General features: G+C 44.1%; 1 protein-coding gene across 9 annotated transcripts in view; it reads right to left on the bottom strand.

Annotated features, from left to right (window-relative positions):
* The window catches only part of XPO6 (exportin 6), a 103,614-nt gene extending 85,955 nt beyond the window's left edge, over nucleotides 1-17,659 (bottom strand). For 4 of the 9 annotated variants that reach the window (XM_025853946.2, XM_025853949.2, XM_025853947.2 and 1 more), the window contains exon 1: nucleotides 17,070-17,659. In XM_025853946.2, the coding sequence (XP_025709731.1) occupies nucleotides 17,070-17,072 (3 nt within the window). In that variant the 5' untranslated portion in view covers nucleotides 17,073-17,659. The remainder of the gene's footprint in view (nucleotides 1-17,069) is intronic. The other 5 variants (XM_025853950.2, XM_025853951.2, XM_025853953.2 and 2 more) reach the window with 3 other exon arrangements.
* Between the last annotated feature and the right edge of the window lie 512 nt (nucleotides 17,660-18,171).

Genomic DNA, 18,171 nt, shown 5'->3' with positions numbered 1-18,171 from the left:
CACACACATAGGGGCGCCTGGGTGGCTCAGTCTGTTAAGGGTCTGTCTTCAGCTCGGGTCCTGATCTCAGGACCTGGGATCCAGCCCCGCACTAGGCTGCCTGCTCGGTGGGGAGTCTGCTTCTCCCTCTCCCATTTCCCTCTCCCCGCACCACCCCGCTCCTGCTCTAATAAATAAAATCTTAAAAAAAACACACACACATATCCATGCATAGACTTCATACCACAAGTTAAAAGTCTTTTTTTTTAAGATTTTATTTATTCATGAGAGAGAGAGAGAGAGAGAGAGCGCGCACATGAGTGGGGAGGGACAGAGGGAGAGGGAGAAAGAATCTGAAGCAGACTCCACACTGAGCACAGAGCCCAATGTAGGGCTCGATACCACAACCGCAAGATCATGACCTGAGCCGAAACCAAGAGTCCGACGCTCAACTGAGCGAGCCACCCAGGCACCTTGCAAGTTAAAAGTCTTTTCAACTTTCCCTCCATCATCAGCAATACTTGCAGTAACCCAGCACTCCTCCAGTATTAGGAACTGCTTTCCTTTCTTTCTACACCTAGGGCATGGTGAATCCAAGACACCAAACTTAACATTCTACTCTTGAATTTATCCATGACTTCTATTTCCTCACTAAGAACTTTAATTTCCTCATCTTTTCATTTGTATCACCAGTTCCAGTAGTTGAATTTCTTTGGGGGATTATCTTCCATAAAGTAATGAAGACTTTTATAACTCCCAAGTCACAACCCAGAATGGTAAAGAACCCCCAGGTTGCACTGAGCTAGGAGGTCGACTGGACCCACTCACTAGCCAAGTGACTTGTTCTAGACACTGCAAGACCACCTTTTTAAAATAACAAATGATTTATCAAAGGCTCTGAAGGTCACTGGCAATCATCAAAACCACAAGTGTTAAGTGTCAAGGAGTATGTGCCGATAAAAGTGGTCCACTCAAAGCCCTTTCACTTTCGATCTGTTCATTGTCAAGGTATAAAGGGGTTTTCTTTTTCTCAAAATGTTTTCTGGTATTTTTTCGAGGTCTTTAAAAGCCTTCAAGTATCTTCTCTTCATTAGAACTCTCACAATTACACCAGGATGGGATTTTTCAGCTCTTCTCAGCCACGTAGGTTTGCCCCCAAAGGTCTGGAAACATGGGCCAGTCACCCCCACAGTAAAATGAGATCAAGGCCATTCAGTGTCCCCCAAAGATAACATATGGGCCTGAGCCTTTAATTCGCTTGTGAAGACTGGGGAGGGCAGGACGGGAAGAGGGAAGAGAGGAAGATAGAATATATACTGATTTTTAAACAATAAATGTTTAAGGTACAACCCAAGAGTTTCAAGAAATGTCAGATTTGGGCGCCTGGGTGGCTCAGTTGGTTAAGCGACTGCCTTCGGCTCAGGTCATGATCCTGGAGTCCCGGGATCGAGTCCCGCATCAGGCTCCCTGCTCGGCGAGGAGTCTGCTTCTCCCTCTGACCCTCTCCCCTCTCATGTGCTCTCTCTCCCATTCTCGCTCTCTCAAATAAATAAATCTTTAAAAAAAAAAAAAAAATGTCAGATTTACAGAGAGATGCTCTGACCTACAGCCCCAAGACAGGCGCCTTCCTTTAACTGGGTGTAGGGGCTCTCTGCCATTAGGGGAGTTTCAGGAGAAAATAAAATCAGAGACATACTATGCATGACTGATAAACTCCCTTATGAAATTACTTCATATATACTTTAGCATTCTAAATTAACATTCCGGCTCATCAACCCAGTTAAGAGATGATTACCAGAAAAGTCACTTCACCAAGGTGAGCTCTGCAGCTTTCTGGCAATGGAATTGCTTCCCACGATTAAACCTGTTTTTACGTGATGTTATGACAAACACAAAGCCAAGTGGGGAAGAATGTTAAGTCTTAGCCACATGGATCATCAGACAAAAGTTTAGAAAACAATCAGGTTACACAGTCCCAACACTAAGACAATCACCTTAGTCAAGTCCACAATAGAAGTATACATGAAATGTTTGCATTCTTATTCTGAATAAAATCAGCAGCATGAGATTCATCAACCAAATGTGCAAGCCATTCCAAACATAACTTTATCAATTCTAAAATTCAGCCAAATTACATTTTTTTAAAACAATTGTTGACTGACCCAATAGAAAAATGTACAAAGTTCTGGAGACCAGGAGTGGTCAGCAGAAGTGGGAAAAAATACATATGGCAATAAAATATCAAAGATGTTCCACTTCACTCACAACTAAAGAAAGGCTCACATATGATGTGTCTGATGTGTCATTTTCACTCTTCACATTAAAAAGCTGTAATGGTCGGCCAGAGGCAGGGAAATAGGAAGTACCCATTAATGAGAATAGAAACTGACAGAACCTTTTTGCAGGACTACCACTATCTACCACAGTTTTTAAATACACTTACTATTTGCCCCACAATTCTTCTAGAGATTTATCGTACAATTTCACAAAGTGGACAAAGATATATTCAACATGTTTACTGCAGTATTAGAAGCAAACACAAGAAATCTAAAATAGCCAGCATCAGGGAATTAGCTAAATACCTTAAGGCAGGCATACCAAGTTCTAGGGCAAAATGATAAAAATATAATCCACACTTGGGGTGCATGGGTGACTCAGTCGGTTGAGCGTCCAACTCTTGATTTTGGCTCAGGTCATGATCTCGTGATCATGAGATCAAGTCCCAAGTCAGGCTCTGCACTCAGTGGGGTGTCTGTTTGAGAGTCTCTCCCTCTCCCTCTCCCTCTGCCCGTTTGCACTCTCTCTCTCTAAAAAATAAGTAAATCTTTAAAACACACACACACACACACACACACACACACGCTAAAAGATAGCCTAATTGAGTTACTAAACTTCAGCAACATATATTTCTTCTAACAACCATGTAAAAAAGGCAAGCTACCTCTAACTGGGGTAAAGGGACAGCACTATATGAATTAGGCTAACCATGCTTTTCCACACATCATTTGATGGCAGAAAACGATGGAGAAATATCAACAAAATTCTAAGGAAAAGAAGGTATGACCCATGAGTATTACCATTTATGGATAAGGACAACAGAAAGGCATATTCAAACACGAAATAATTCAAGGAATACAGCAACCATAACTCTTTTGAAAAAAATTATCAGCTAAACAATCCTGAACAGATTAAGAGGGTCAACAAAACAATCCCAGATGGTAGAACAATGTCTAAGGATCTGCAAGAAAGAGTGCAAACCCAGAATTTTATACCTAGCCAAGATGTCCTTCAAGCATAAAAGCAGGCATTCTTAATTCACCAAACAAGTGACAATAAAATCTAGCCAACGGGAAGATGAATTAAAGACTTCAGATATAGAAAGACCAGTTAAAAGAACCAGTCGGGAACAATGAATCCTTTAAAATATAAAACTAAGACTAAATACTGAGGGAATATGTTATGGAACATACTATAAATGCTCTAAAGACCCTGACAAAGTAAAATAACAACCAAGAAGGAGAAGAGGGAAATAGGAGTCCAAATGTTCTTATTTTTCCTATTATTAAGTTCACTGATATTGCCTAGAAATGAAACATGGAATATATTTATTAAAAATGATGCCATCTTGGAGCACCAGCCTGGTTCAGTCAGTACAGCACACGACTCTTGATCTTGGGGTCATGACTTCAAGCCCCACATTGGGCATAAAGATTACTTAAAAATAAATAAAATAAAAATGGTGCCATCTTAATATCTTTCGTAACCTTTTTCCTTAACCTACAGGGATTTATCAAGAGCTAACAATTATTGAAGCAAAGATTTATTTGCAATTGACAATTCCTTTTTCAGTTTCACTTGATTTCTTGTTTTGCTATTAAATTCAAGTGACCTCAAGGGCACTAGGCTTAGTGAAAAGAGTCCATCTCAAAAGGTTACATATACTGACTATACTCATACACCATTCTCAAAATGACAAAACTATAGACAGAGAGATAAGTGGATGCTAGAAGAGGGGAGGGGGCTATAACACAGAGAGCATCAGGCTTGAGGGAGTTCTATGCTGATGGGACAGCTCTGTATCCTGACTGAGGTGGTAGTTACATGAATCAATACATGGACTAAACTGCACAGAATCATACATACAAGTGACTACAGGTTAAAAACAGGTGAAAACTAAATAAGGTCTATAGTCTAGTCAATAATTGACACGTACCAATGTCAATTTCCTGGTTTTGATACTGGACACAGGTATTGAAGATTCCACACTGGAGACTCATGGCACTCCTTTTGCAACTTTCTGCATTTAAATATTTCAAAAAGTATAGCCTTTCTTTAAAAATGCAAGTAATAGCTAGAACTCATACAGGAATTCAGTAAAGTAGCAGGATATAAAATCAATGCACAGAAATCAGTGGCATTCCTATACACCAACAACAAGACAGAAGAGAGACAAATCAAGGAGTCTATCCCATTTACAATTGCACCCAAAACCATTAGATACCTAGGAATAAATCTAACCAAAGAGGCAAAGGATCTGTACTCAGAAAACTATAAAATACTCATGAAAGAAATTGAAGAAGACACAAAGAAATGGAAAAACGTTCCATGCTCATGGATTGGGAGAATCAACATTGTGAAGATGTCAATGCTACCTAGAGCAATCTACACATTCAATGCAATCCCCATCAAAATACCATCCACTTTTTTCAAAGAAATGGAACAAATAATCCTAAAATTTGTATGGAACCAGAAGAGACCCCGAATAGCCAGAGGAATACTGAAAAAGAAAAGCAAAGCTGGCGGCATCACAATTCCGGACTTCCAGCTCTATTACAAAGCTGTCATCAAGACAGTATGGTACTGGCACAAAAACAGACGCATAGATCAATGGAACAGAATCGAGAGCCCAGAAATGGACCCTCAACTCTATGGTCAACTTATTTTTGACAAAGCAGGAAAGAATGTCCAATGGCAAAAAGACAGTCTCTTCAACAAATGGTGTTGGGAAAATTGGACAGCCACATGCAGAAGAATGAAACTGGACCATTTCCTTACACCTCACACAAAAATAGACTCCAAATGGTTGAAAGACCTAAACATGAGACAGGAGTCCATCCAAATCCTAAAGGAGAACACAGGTAGCAACCTTTTCGACCTTAGCCGCAGCAACTTCTTCCTAGAAACATCGCCAAAGGCACGGGAAGCCCGGGCAAAAATGAACTATTGGGATTTCATCAAGATAAAAAGCTTTTGCACAGCAAAAGAAACAGTCCACAAAACCAAAAGACAACCGACAGAATGGGAGAAAATATTTGCAAACGACATATCAGATAAAGGGCTAGTATCTAAAATCTATAAAGAACTTATCAAACTCAACACCCAAAGAACAAATAATCCAATCAAGAAATGGGCAGAAGACATGAACAGACATTTCTCCAAAGAAGACATCCAAATGGCCAACAGGCACATGAAAAAGTGCTCAACATCACTCAGCATCAGGGAAATCCAAATCAAAACCTCAATGAGATACCACCTCACACCCGTCAGAATGGCTAAAATTAACAAGTCAGGGAACGACAGATGTTGGCGGGGATGTGGAGAAAGGGGAACCCTCCTACACTGTTGGTGGGAATGCGAGCTGGTGCAACCCCTCTGGAAAACAGTATGGAGGTTCCTCAAACAGTTGAAATTAGAGCTACCGTTCGATCCAGCAATTGCACTACTGGGTATTTACCCCAAAGATACAAATGTAGGGACCCGAAGGGGTACGTGTACCCCAATGTTTATAGCAGCAATGTCCACAATAGCCAAACTGTGGAAAGAGCCAAGATGCCCATCGACAGATGAATGGATAAAGAAGTTGTGGTATATATACACAATGGAATATTATGCAGCCATCAAAAGGAATGAGATCTTGCCATTTGCAACGACGTGGATGGAACTGGAGGGTGTTATGCTGAGTGAAATAAGTCAATCAGAGAAAGACATGTATCACATGACCTCACTGATATGAGGAATTCTTAATCTCAGGAAACAAACTGAGTGTTACTGGAGTGGTTGGGGATGGGAGGGATCGGATGGCTGGGTGATAGACTTTGGGGAGGGTATGTGCTACGGTGAGCGCTGTGAATTGTGCAAGACTGTTGAATCACAGATCTGTACTTCTGAAACAAATAACGCAACATATTTTAAGAAAAAAGGAAAAGAAGAAGATAACAGGAGAGGAAGAAAAGGGGAGTATGTCAGAGGGGGAGACGAACCATGAGAGATGATGGACTCTGAAAAACAAACTGAGGGTTCTAGAGGGTAGGGGGGTGGGGGGATGGGTCAGCCTGGTGATGGGTATTAAAGAGGGCACGTTCTGCATGGAGCACTGGGTGTTATGAACAAACAATCAATCATGGAACACTGCATCAAAAACTAATGATGTAATATATGGTGATTAACATAACAATAAAAAATTTGGGGAAAAAAAAAAGAAAACCAGGAGAATGCATAGAATATTTAATTCTATTTATTTGCAGCACAGTAGTGATGTAGGTGAATTGCAACCAACTTAGAGTTCATATTCAGATTTTTTAATCATTTGGGCCATTGTTCACACACAATCTGTCATCAGCTTGAAAATTCAATTAAAGATGTGGAGACCTTTAAAAAAATAAATAAATAAAAATGCAAGTAATAAATTGATTTTTCTTTTACTTTAAAGCATGATCCCAAAAATCAGCATGATCACTTTTTAAATTAAAGTACTTATTTTAGGACTCCATCTCACTTATCCAGATACATACGTACGTACAAAGACATATGGATGTTTATGTAAGGTTAATCATAGTTCAGAATAGTAGGATTCGGGGTGACTTCTTTTTTTGCCAATGTTCTTGGCACCTTTTACTACTACTTGATTTTTAATAAGCACATGTCATTTTTATAAAAAATTATCCAGTTGTTACTCTTCTTTAAATAAATAAAGAGATCTTCCCAAGTCTGATTACAAGCCAATTTAGAAACCAATGATTTTTTTTTTCCCCCAGCTGCATTTAGCTCATAAAATACCTTTACCTTTTCAGGGAGTCTGAGACCAGAGATCTTTTTCATGATAACCTTCGTATAAAACAGCAGCAGGCTGCTCTTAATGTTAACTGAGCTACTGCATCTGCTACACCTAATGACTTAGCTGAACTGAACTGTATGAAGTCAAGCCACCCTCCTTACTGCAGATGTCCTGTAATGTGGTCCAGCTACCACTGTGCTCTCAATAATCATGCTTTTCCTATTCCTATCACGTTAGAGGATATGCAGGGACCTAGTTTCTCCTCTATTGTAGGAAACTTTTACCATCTTGCACTTTCTATTATGAAGTCAGTTTTACAGGTTTTACAGTTAGATGACTAGATGTACTATTTTTCCTGGGACAATACACCCAGTTGGGCTACATTTCAAGTAAATATGCCTGTGTAAATGTGCACTGGCTTAAGGAGAAACCTACTGGCACAGAAAAAACATGGGCTGTGGAGTTAGAACCTTGAGTCCGAATCCCATCTCTATCAACTTGCTGTGTAATCTTGGTCAAGTTACTAACATTACCCTCCCTGAGCCTCAGTGTCCTCATCTTCCCAAATGTACAACGGGGACAGATAAGACCTACTTTGCAGGGCTGCCGTTAAATTAAATAAGGACTTACACAGTGTACACGAGGGCCCCTCAACAATGACTAGTGCCGAGTGTAATTATGAAACACGCAGACCTTTTGCTCCCTCTGACCCCCAGCTTCCTTCCTTTCCCATCAGCCTCCTGAACCTCCCTCACTTCCCTCTACACTGGGAGTTTCCTCAATATCCACAACCCCTTCCCTCACCACACCCCATCCCCACTGCACCCCAGCAGTTCTCCCAGCAGCAATTAGTGTCTGGAGCCTCCCCCTAAGCACACATCCACGCAGCATTTCTTTTAACAACTTCCCTGCTCGCCTGTCCACCCCCATCCCACTGTGCCGACTCGCCCAGGGGAAAAATGCCCTTCTCTGAGCGTGCTGGCTGCCTAGGTTTTGGAAAAAGAGGGTGCTAATTTACTATATTCATACTCTATTTCAATCTTACCACACTCTCCAAACACTGCCATTGTCATCCTTCTTGAATTTTTTTTCACCCCTGCCTCTTTTGATTGCCTCAATATCTGCAGAATGCTTAAGGGGCACTGGAAATGCAAAGAGGCCTAAGACTCACCCTGATATGGACTCTTAAAGACAAAGAACTAATCCTCCCCACCTGCAGGCCTGGAGTGGGACTGAAGGGAGGCTAGAGGAGTTGACACTGTGCTCTTCAAACTTCTAAACTGTTTGACACTTACTAGAAGAATATAGTCTTAGAATTTCTATATAGTAATAACAAATATATCAAATAATAAAAAGCCAAAAGAAAAAACCTAACTATAATCAAAGATGGTAACTGTTAAACTACTAGCTGGAAGGCCTCAAAGAGATTCTATTTAGGGTGGCCTTGAAATGGTAGGGAAGGTCTCACCTTCAAAAATGAAGAAAAGGACAGTAGATCAGAGGGAACAGCACTGAGCAAAGAGAGGTATGAAGTGTACTCAGTGTTCTGAGAATGACAGGTGGTTTGTTGTGGCTACAGAAGAGGTATAATTTGGGAAGTCTTTAAAAGACATTCCAAATAAATCACTTAAGCATTTAATACATCATCTTCAATCTGTAGTGAGAGGACTAAAAGTAAAATTGTGAAAATCCAGGGCCCAAGTGCTTTCCATCACTCTCTGGTCTCATTGGTCTCTGGGGGTGCCTGGGTGGCTCAGTCGGTTAAGCATCTTGATTTCAGCTCAGGTCATGATCTCAGGGTCATGAGATAAAGCCCCTCGTCACGCTGGGCGGAACCTGCTTAGGATTCTCTCTCTCCCTCTCCCCCTGCCCCTCCTCCCTACCCTCCCTACCTCCCTCTCATTCAATTCTCTCCCCAAAAAACAACAAAACAAAACAAACAAATAAACTTGGTCCCTGCAATGGGGACCCTCAGTTCTGAATGATTTGGAGTCAAAGGGCATGCTCCCATCTGAGCTCTGTGAAGAGGACTCTGGCAGGAATACTGAAGATGAACTGCTAGGGGGAGAACCTGGAAGCTGTCAAGACACTAAGAGTGAAAGCAAGAGACATGGCTTGACCAAAGTGGAGGGAATGGAAGGAAAGGCTGGGGTCAAAACACAAATCAGCAGAGCATCTACAGGTCTACAGGTGGGGGACTGAAAGCAAAGAGAAAGTTAAAGATGACTCAGGTTTGCCACTTGAGTGTCCAGTGAAGAAAGTCATGAACAGAACCAGGGCACAGGGAAGCAGGCGCTAGCCTGAGGGAAAGATGATGGATTTGGTTTAATCTGATGTCTACAGGACAGCCGGGTGAATACCAAGGGCAGGAGAGTAAGGCCGAGTTCTCACTGGCACACAGGCCCTAACTGAGGCCATGGGAAAGACTAAGGGAGACTGACCCAAGGCAGTAATATCATCGGAGCCAAGAAAAAGTGTTTCAGAAGAGAAAAAGTCCAATGGTTGCCAGGGGCCAAAAGGAAAAGTCAGATGGCATAAGGACTGAAAAGAAGCCCTTTATATTGGCTTCAGCACACAGAAGTTGTAGGTGATCTTGAAAAATGGTGAAGACAGGTCAGTCTGCAATGGTCTATAGAAAGCGCAGGCGGAGCAGCAGCTACAAGCTCAGGAGCTCCCCCACTTCACCCCAGCCTGTACTGTCACATCTTCCTCGATTTGGACACATATGTCAACAATCCACTTTCATAAAATCGTCAAGATCCTTGCCCTGCCCAATGCCAATCACCTGCATCTCAACACCACAGCAACTGCCCATCTCCTTACAGAGCGAAGTCTCCTGTCATCTTCCTGTCAGGTTCTTTACCTGTCATCTCCATTCCTACCAAATCCAAATCACCAATTAGGTAAAACACCCACTATTCCCAGTCACCACGTTAGAGGCTTCCAAAATCAGCTTGAGCTTTTCCCTTTTCTTCATCCCTTGACTCCAGAATCAGTTTTTTTTTTTTTTAAAGATTTATTTATTTATTTGAGAGAGCGAGAATGAGAGAGAGAGAGTACATGAGAGGGGGGAGGGTCAGAGGGAGAAGCAGGCTCCCTGCCGAGCAGGGAGCCCAATGCGGGACTCGATCCCGGGACTCCGGGATCATGACCTGAGCCGAAGGCAGTCGTTTAACCAACTGAGCCACCCAGGCGCCCCAGAATCAGTTTTTTAAGCAGTGAAAACTCTCTTGCTCAAGTCCTCCTCACCCTAATTCCACACCCAAGAACCGACCTTTATCACATCCAGACATGTAAGGTGTCACAGGTTTCCCACCAATCTAACCTCTGCACGGCAGATGGATTCATTTTCCTTTAAGGAAAAACCAGCCGACAAAACCACACTCCCTAGAGTGGTATTGAAAGCCCTCCATAACCTAGCCATAAATTACCTTTATGGCTTTCTCTCCAACTACTACTTGACAAAAACCACCACAGCCAAACCAGTCTATCCAACGGTCTGAACATTACACGGTTACACCCTTCTCTTCCGAAATATGCTCTCTCTGCAAGTTCTCTTTGTCACAGGGAACCTCGCTTACTCCCATGCTCTAAAGGTCCCTTGAACAGCCAAGACCTCCACAGCACTCCGACCACAATGTAACTGTCTCCTATGCCAGAAATTGTTCCAGACTCTTGGGACACATCAATGAACAAAGTGAAGATCCCTAGCTTTATGAAGTCAATATTTTAGCAGGAGGAGGCAACAAAAAATAGACCTCATAAATAACGTTATGTATATAAAATGTTTAAAAATGGTAAAAGCTACATAGGGCACCTGGCTGGCTCAGTCGGTAGAGCACACGATTCTTGACCTCAGGGTCGCAAGTTCAAGCCCCACGTTGAGCATCGAGCTTACATTAAATAAATAATAAATAAATAAATAAATAAATAAATAAATAAATAAATAAGAAGGCAAATGCTACAAAAAGAAGTAAAGCAGGATGTGAAGGAGTGGGAGTGGAAGCTCTGGAGAGGACTTGAGAACTAACCATCACTGTAGCACCTGCAGACGGCTGGCCCTTGACTGTGAGCTAGAGAGAATGGAAGGCGAGCAATCAGAGAGCCCTCTCCCCTGAAGTTCTACTGCAAAGGGGAACAAAGAAATGGGGCAGCAGCTGACCTGGGTTGCAGAAGTAAAGACATAACGTGTTTGTGTCCTGCAAGTACCTAGAGCCCTAAAAAGTCCTAAGCACTCAGCAAATTTAATTCCCTCACTTTCCCTTGACACCTATGATTTTGTTATCTTTACTGATACATATCTGATCTATGTAACTATCTGCAAACAACTTTTCCTAACCCTTCAAGACTCAAATATGCCTCCTGGGAAAGCTTCCCTGGCCGCTCTCCTCAGTGAGTCTCCCTCAGATAGGCTACCTTTGTACCAATGCATTCTTCCACTATCACCCTCATCACAGGCTCTTGTAATTGCCGAATATAGTCCCATCTGCCTCATGAAACTGACTCCTAGAGGGCAGGTACTACTAACCCTCTTGGGGTGAAAGTGTAACAGTTATGAGCTCTGACTGTGCTCTGACTCTTGAGCCAGACTGCCCAAGTTTGAATCCCAATTCCATCACTCAGTTGCAGTGTAGAAGGGCCCTGGATGTTCTCATCCATAAAATGAGAAATAAAAATAGCCTCTACTTCCTGGCACCGTCTGGAAAAGTAAATGAGTTAATATATATAAAATACATGGCATATTCTAAACCCTATAAATATTAACTATTGTACTATTATATTGTATCCACAGTACCTAAGATTATAAGCTTGACACAGGAAATTAATAAATTATTTCACAAATGAATAAAATGAGGCACTAAAAAGCTCTCGCTTACTGTAGAGAATTACTTCTCTATACATTACAGACTGTGTTTTTGTTTACTTTACCAGTAAAGTAATTCCACCATTTGAACCATGTCATGTCCAATTTTCTCAAAAGCTGTTAAAGTCATTTCTTGATTATCGAGCCTGCCTCCCGGCCTAGCTCTAATTATGTGACTGCCTACGGAACCTCTGAGGACTGCAGAACCTTTCCCTGGCATCCCCCTGCACCACCATGGCTTCTTCATACCTCCCATGGCAGGGGGCGCCATGTAACACCATTGATGAACAAGTGGATGACACACCATCTGAGAGGCCAAATCTAAGGTCTGATTTTGCCTCCATTATAGGGACCACTAATTACGGGAATGTCACGGAAGGTCACATTCAACCATAAGTCTTTGTAACCAAAGCAATTTTCTAAGCAACTAGAAAAACACTAATTTAAGCAAGAACTCAGTTTTGCACACAATTTCCATAATAACCAACAGCTCACTCAATATTAAGTAACAACTTTTCGGAGAAGTAGTGGGAACCTCTAAGATATTACATCACTTAAGAACTCATGGGAATAAAAAAAAAAAAAAGAACTCATGGGAATTCAACAAAACCCAATGATTTAATCAAATGTACTTACAGTATAGCTGTTATAGTAATTTTGTACTACAACTACAAATCCTTTTTTTTTTTTTTTTAAGATTTTTACTTATTTAGTTGAGAGAGGAAGAACAAGTGGGGGGAGGAGCAGAGGGAGAGGGACAAGCAAACTGGGAGGCAGACACAGGGCTCAATCCCAGGACCCCGAGATCATGACCCTAACCTAAGTCAGACACTTAACTGAGCGAGCCACCCAGGTGCCCCTACAAATCTCTTTAACTGGTTCTAAATTTGTAGGTCAAGATCGCTCCGAGAGGAACAGTTTAAAGGAAATGTCCATACTCTCTAGCCCCCATCACTATCGACCTCAGAACCAAACAGAATATATTTGGATGACAGTCCAATCATCTTCAATGATCTTCCACGTTGAGATCTGCACAGGTGCAGACGCGCAGTCCCCAACTTACAATGGTTCGACTTCAGGAGGCTGCAAAAGCAATTCACATTCAGTGGAAACCATCCTTCGAATTCTGACTTTGGATCTATTCCCAGGCTAGTGACACGCAGTACGAAATTTTCTTATGATGCTGGGCAGTGGCAGCCAGCTGCGACTCGCAGTCAGCACATGATCACCAGGATCAACAACCAATACACCTACAACTATTCTGTTCTTCACCTTCAGTACAATATCCAATAAATGACATGACATATTCAACACTCTATTATAAAACAGGCTTTGTGTTAGATGGTTTTGCCCAACAAGCCACCCCTTGTGTGCTTATGTGTTCTAAACACATTTAAGGTAGACTAGGCTAAGCTATGATGTTCCATAGGTTAGGTGTAGTAAATGCATTTTCGACTTACAATATTTTCAACTTACAAGGGGTTTATCGGGACATAACCCCACTGTAAATTGAGGAAGATCTGTCCTGCCAAAAAGTGCAGGCTTTGGAGTAGAACACCTTGGTCCAAATGCCGGCTCCACCCAGGTATCCTACAGCATGTCTGTCATCTCCCCCTCTGGGAAAACTGGCCATAATGTAACCTAGCAGGGTTGGTCTGGTTAACCAGACCAGACCGAAGGACTACAAGAAAAATGAACAAATGAGAAATAGCTTACAGCAGATATATAATAAATGGTGTTTTTAGCATATTATACTATTTTCATCTCATTAGGATTGAAGTTTTACAAAGACATTAAAAAGGCTCAAACAGGGGCGCCTGGGTGGCTCAGTCAGTTAAGCATCTGCCTTCAGCTCAAATCATGATCTCGGGGTCCTAGGATCAAGCCCTACATTGGGCTCCCTGCTCAGCGGGGAGTCAGCTTCTCCCTCTCCCTCTGCCCCTCCCCCGCCACGCTCTCAATCAAATAAATAAAATCTCTCTAAAAAATAAAAAAGGTTCAAACATGTGTCAACTAATACTCCTAAAAGTAAGAAATAGAGAGGGAAAAAAATTTCCTGGAAGAAAGAAAGAGATGTGATCCCAGGGAAAAGCTCCTCCTCCTGTAAGACACACACCAGGAAACGGTTTCCTTGCATTCTGGGGACAAGGCCTGCCCCACCCACACCTCTGACCCTGGGACACCTACAGGATATGAACCCCCAGTGTCAGTGATGAAGAAAGGATGTGAATAGAAGTTCCTAATCTGGTCACAGCCACCGTGGCCACCCCTTGTGTGCTGAACTATGTGAGGTCTAGCTTACAAAAACCTTGACTCAAAACTTACCCCTAGAAAAAAATGTACATCGTAATCATGAAGTCAACTACTTTACAATAATTGCTCAAAAGTGGCCATTTTCATAATGCTCTGATTGCCAATTAAAATGAAATCTGAATGCAAGGGTGCTTGGCTAGCTTAGTCAAAAACCAATAAAACTCTGCCCAGGGGTCCTAAAGCAACATTCCTTGCAAGCTCCCTGAGGGGAGGAGCTTGTTTGCTTATTCATCTGACTTTCCCTAGAGCCTGGTGTCCAGTGGCAACTTAAAATTCACTGAAAGATTTGTACACCCCTACTCACGACATTACTCACAATAGCCAAAAGGTGGAAGTAACCCAGGTGTCCATCAACAGATGAATGGATAAACAAAATGTGGTATGTACTCACAACAGATTATTCAGTGTTTAAAATGAAGGAAATTCTGACATATGCTACAACATGGGTGAACCTCCGGGACATTATGCTGAGTGAAATAAGCCAGTCAAAAAAGACCCAATACTGTATGATTCCACTTCTATGAGATACCTAGAGTAGTCCAATTCACAGAGACTGAAAATAGAGTGTGGTCACCAGGGGATGAGGGAGAAGGGAATGAAGTTATTGCTCAATAGGTAGTTTCAGTTTTACAAGATGAAAAAAGTTCTGGGGATGTGGGGATGTACATTCACCACAATGTGAATGTACAATGTGACCCTTAACAACATAGCTTTGAACTACACAGGCCCACTTAAACACAGATTTTTTTTTCAATAAGAACAGCACAGCACTGTAAATTATTTTCTCTTCCTTATGATCTTCCTAATGACATTTTTTTCTCCAGCTTACTTTGTTAAGAATACAATACATAGGGGTGTCTGGGTGGCTCAATAGGTTAAGTGTCTGCCTTCAGCTCAGGTCATGGTCCCAGGGTCCTGGGATGGAGCCCCACATCAGGCTCCCTGCTCAGCAGGAAGCCTGCTTCTCTCTCTCTCACTCCCCCTGCTTGTGTTCCTGCTCTTGCTGTCTCTCTCTCTCTTGCTGTCAAATAAATAATCTTTAAAAAAAAAAAAAAACTTTAAAAAAAGAATACAGTACATAATACATATAACATACAAAATAAATATTAATCGACAGTTAACGTTATCAGTAAGGCTTCTGGTCAACAGTAGACTAATAGTAAAGTTCTGGGGGAATCAAAAGTTATACGTGATTTTCCACATCAATGGGGGGCAGCGCCCATGACCCCCATGTTGTTCAAGGGTCAGCTGTACTTAATGCTACTAAACTGTAACACTTAAAAATGGTTAAAATGGTACATTTTATGTTCTGTGTATTTTACAACTTAAAAGGAAAAACCAGAAAATTAACTGAAAGAATAAATGAAGAAAAGGAATACTGAGTACTATCACTCACTAAATGTTCTCATACCTTTGGATTATTCATTAAGGAATTCCTAACACATTTTATAGATGAGAAAATTGGGACTCACAGAGCTTAACCCATCTGCCACTATACTACATACAGTATCTACTATATAGTGCTGCTCAGCATTAATGGTGCATTTTACCGCACTGGTTCTAAGCCCCATGAAGACCCAGAACCTGACACAACACCCACAGGCCCCTTGAAAGTTTTAAAAAATCCCAGTGGCCTGAACATCTATGTCACAGATGTCACTATGTCCCTTTCTCTACTAAATCCCTAACAGGGGTAGAATGGACAGCCTTAACACTTCCTTCACTGGAGGTGCTCAAACACAGGCTGAGCAATCAACCGCTCCCCCATGGGTTTACTATGTACCAGGAGTTGGGGAAGATAAAGGTTCAGAAAATTTCATCTTTGAGGGAACTGAATCTACTGCTGTGGAGAGATAAGGTTCAAGAAACAATTATAACAAGACAAAGGCTTAATAAACAGATGTGATACACAAATGTAAGGGAGTGCTGAGAGTGTCTTTGGATGTGAAAAACGTGGAAAGTATCTTCAGAAGAGGTGGCTTCTGAGCTGGATCTGGAAGGATGAACAGCTTTCCAGGCACTACCAGGGAAAAGGCCAGAACATGAAGCAGAAACAGCATGCCCCGGTGTCAAAAGACACCCCTGTTCCTGACTTTGCTATTATCCGGATGAGTGACCTCTGCAAATCACAAACCCTCTGTTTCCTTCTATGTAAACCTACAGCAAGACCCCATTCAACCCTATGTGTTAATATCTAATAGAAGCTCTGAAGTCAAACTGCTTAACTTCAGATCGTGCCACTATCACTTAAGAGTGACTGCCTTGGACTCGGGTCATGATCCCGGAGTCCCGCATCAGGCTCCCTCCTTGGTGGGGAGTCGGCTTCTCCCTCTGACCCGTCTTGTGCTCTCTCTCTCACTCTGACCCGTCTTGTGCTCTCTCTCTCACTCTCTCAAATAAATAAAATCTTTAAAAAAAAAAAAAAGAGTGACCTTGAGCTGGGTAATTAGCTGCTCTGTGCCTCAGTCTCCCCACTTCAGGAGAGAGCTAGTGTGCTCCTTAAGTAACAAATGTCAATCACGCAGCACAAGCCCTGGCACATAGTAAACCCTCAATAAATACAGGATAGCTCCTGTCACATAAGCTACATTGTTAAGAGAGGCAAACCCCAGATCCAAGGGTAGTGCCTGCTGCGTTTCCAGGTCCCTCCCAGTCCTGAGACATCCCTGGGGGGGGATGGGAGCGCCGAGCCGGGGCTGCAAAGCCTGCACGCATGTGTCACTGCTGGGCTCGGCACGCGCCTCTCCCCGCCCCGGGGAGAAGCGATGGCTCAGCAGTCCCGGGGCCCGCTCCCACCCCTCAGACCCGGCACCGGGGGGCGGGGGGGCGGGGGAGGGAAGGGGCTCGGCCCCCACTTACCATGCTGGCCGGGGGAGGGGCTGCTCAGGTGAGCTGGCTCTCGAGCTTCGGACACGTCCCGCTCGCACAGTTCAGGTCATGGTCCCGGCAGACTCGGGAAGTCCCCCGCCCATGCAAAGACAACCGCTGCCCCACCCGGGCCCCGCGGGGACCCTCTAAAAAGAGCGCGGCCCCCGGGCCCGCCTCATCGGGGACCCCCGGAACAATTCATCTGAACCCACCCGCCCCTCCCCAAGGAAACTGAAAAAGCAGGAAATGGGGCTCGGAGGCCGGTGAGGAGGGCAGCGGCTCGGGGGGCCCCCCGCCCGGGCCCGACCCCCGAGGGGAGGCTCCGGGCCCAGGCAGGGGCTCCCGGCCTCCGCGTTCAGAAGCGGCTGCGGGCCCGGCCCCGAGGCTGAAGGGGCGGAGGCTGACGGGGCCTCGGCGGAGCAGCCCGGGCAGCCGGCTCAGGGGAGAGGCCCGGGGACCCGCGCTGTCCTCGCCGCCTCAGCCCACACGGCCGCCGCCGCCGCCCCCCGGAGCATCCCTGCGCGCGTCCGCCCTGGAGCCGCCCGCTCGCGCCGCGCGGCCGCCCCCAACCAACAGCCCCAACGCGCCGGAAGTGGCGAGCGCCCGGCGCGGCCCCACGGCGCGGCCGCCGGGCTGCGGCGCTGGAACCGGACCAATCCGGAATCGAGCGGGGAGGGGGGGGCGGGGCGGGGCCGCACCTGACGGCTCCCGCCTGGCCCCGCCCCCGCCCGGCCCCTCCTCGCGCCCGCCGCCCATCCACGCGGGCCGGCGGCCATGTTGGTAAAGGGCCTGGGTCTGCCATCTTAGTAAAGGGGCGGTTTCCCTTTCGCTTCGGTAGCCCATTCATTCCGCAGATCTTTAGGGAGCGTCTTGTACGCTCCAGGCTCCCGGCCCGGAAGTCCGTGGCCCGCAGCCTCTGCCGTCGTGGAGCCTACAGTCACTCAGTTCACGCACGTTTTAGCCCTGCTATGACCCAGACGCTACGACCCGTGCAGTCAGCAAGACTGCTGTAGTCCCTGCACTCGAGGAGGCAGAGAAGCAACAAGGGCAAATGAATAAATTAACTGTAAGAAAGGAGGAGTGCTGTGAATGT

This window comes from Callorhinus ursinus, unplaced genomic scaffold (assembly GCF_003265705.2).
Source record: "Callorhinus ursinus isolate GAN/ISIS: 27379988/994484 unplaced genomic scaffold, GSC_fseal_2.0 scaffold87, whole genome shotgun sequence".
In the NCBI taxonomy this organism is placed as follows: domain Eukaryota; kingdom Metazoa; phylum Chordata; class Mammalia; order Carnivora; family Otariidae; genus Callorhinus; species Callorhinus ursinus.
The sequence above is the reverse complement of the archived record's forward strand: the minus strand, read 5'-3'. Positions and strand labels throughout refer to the sequence as shown.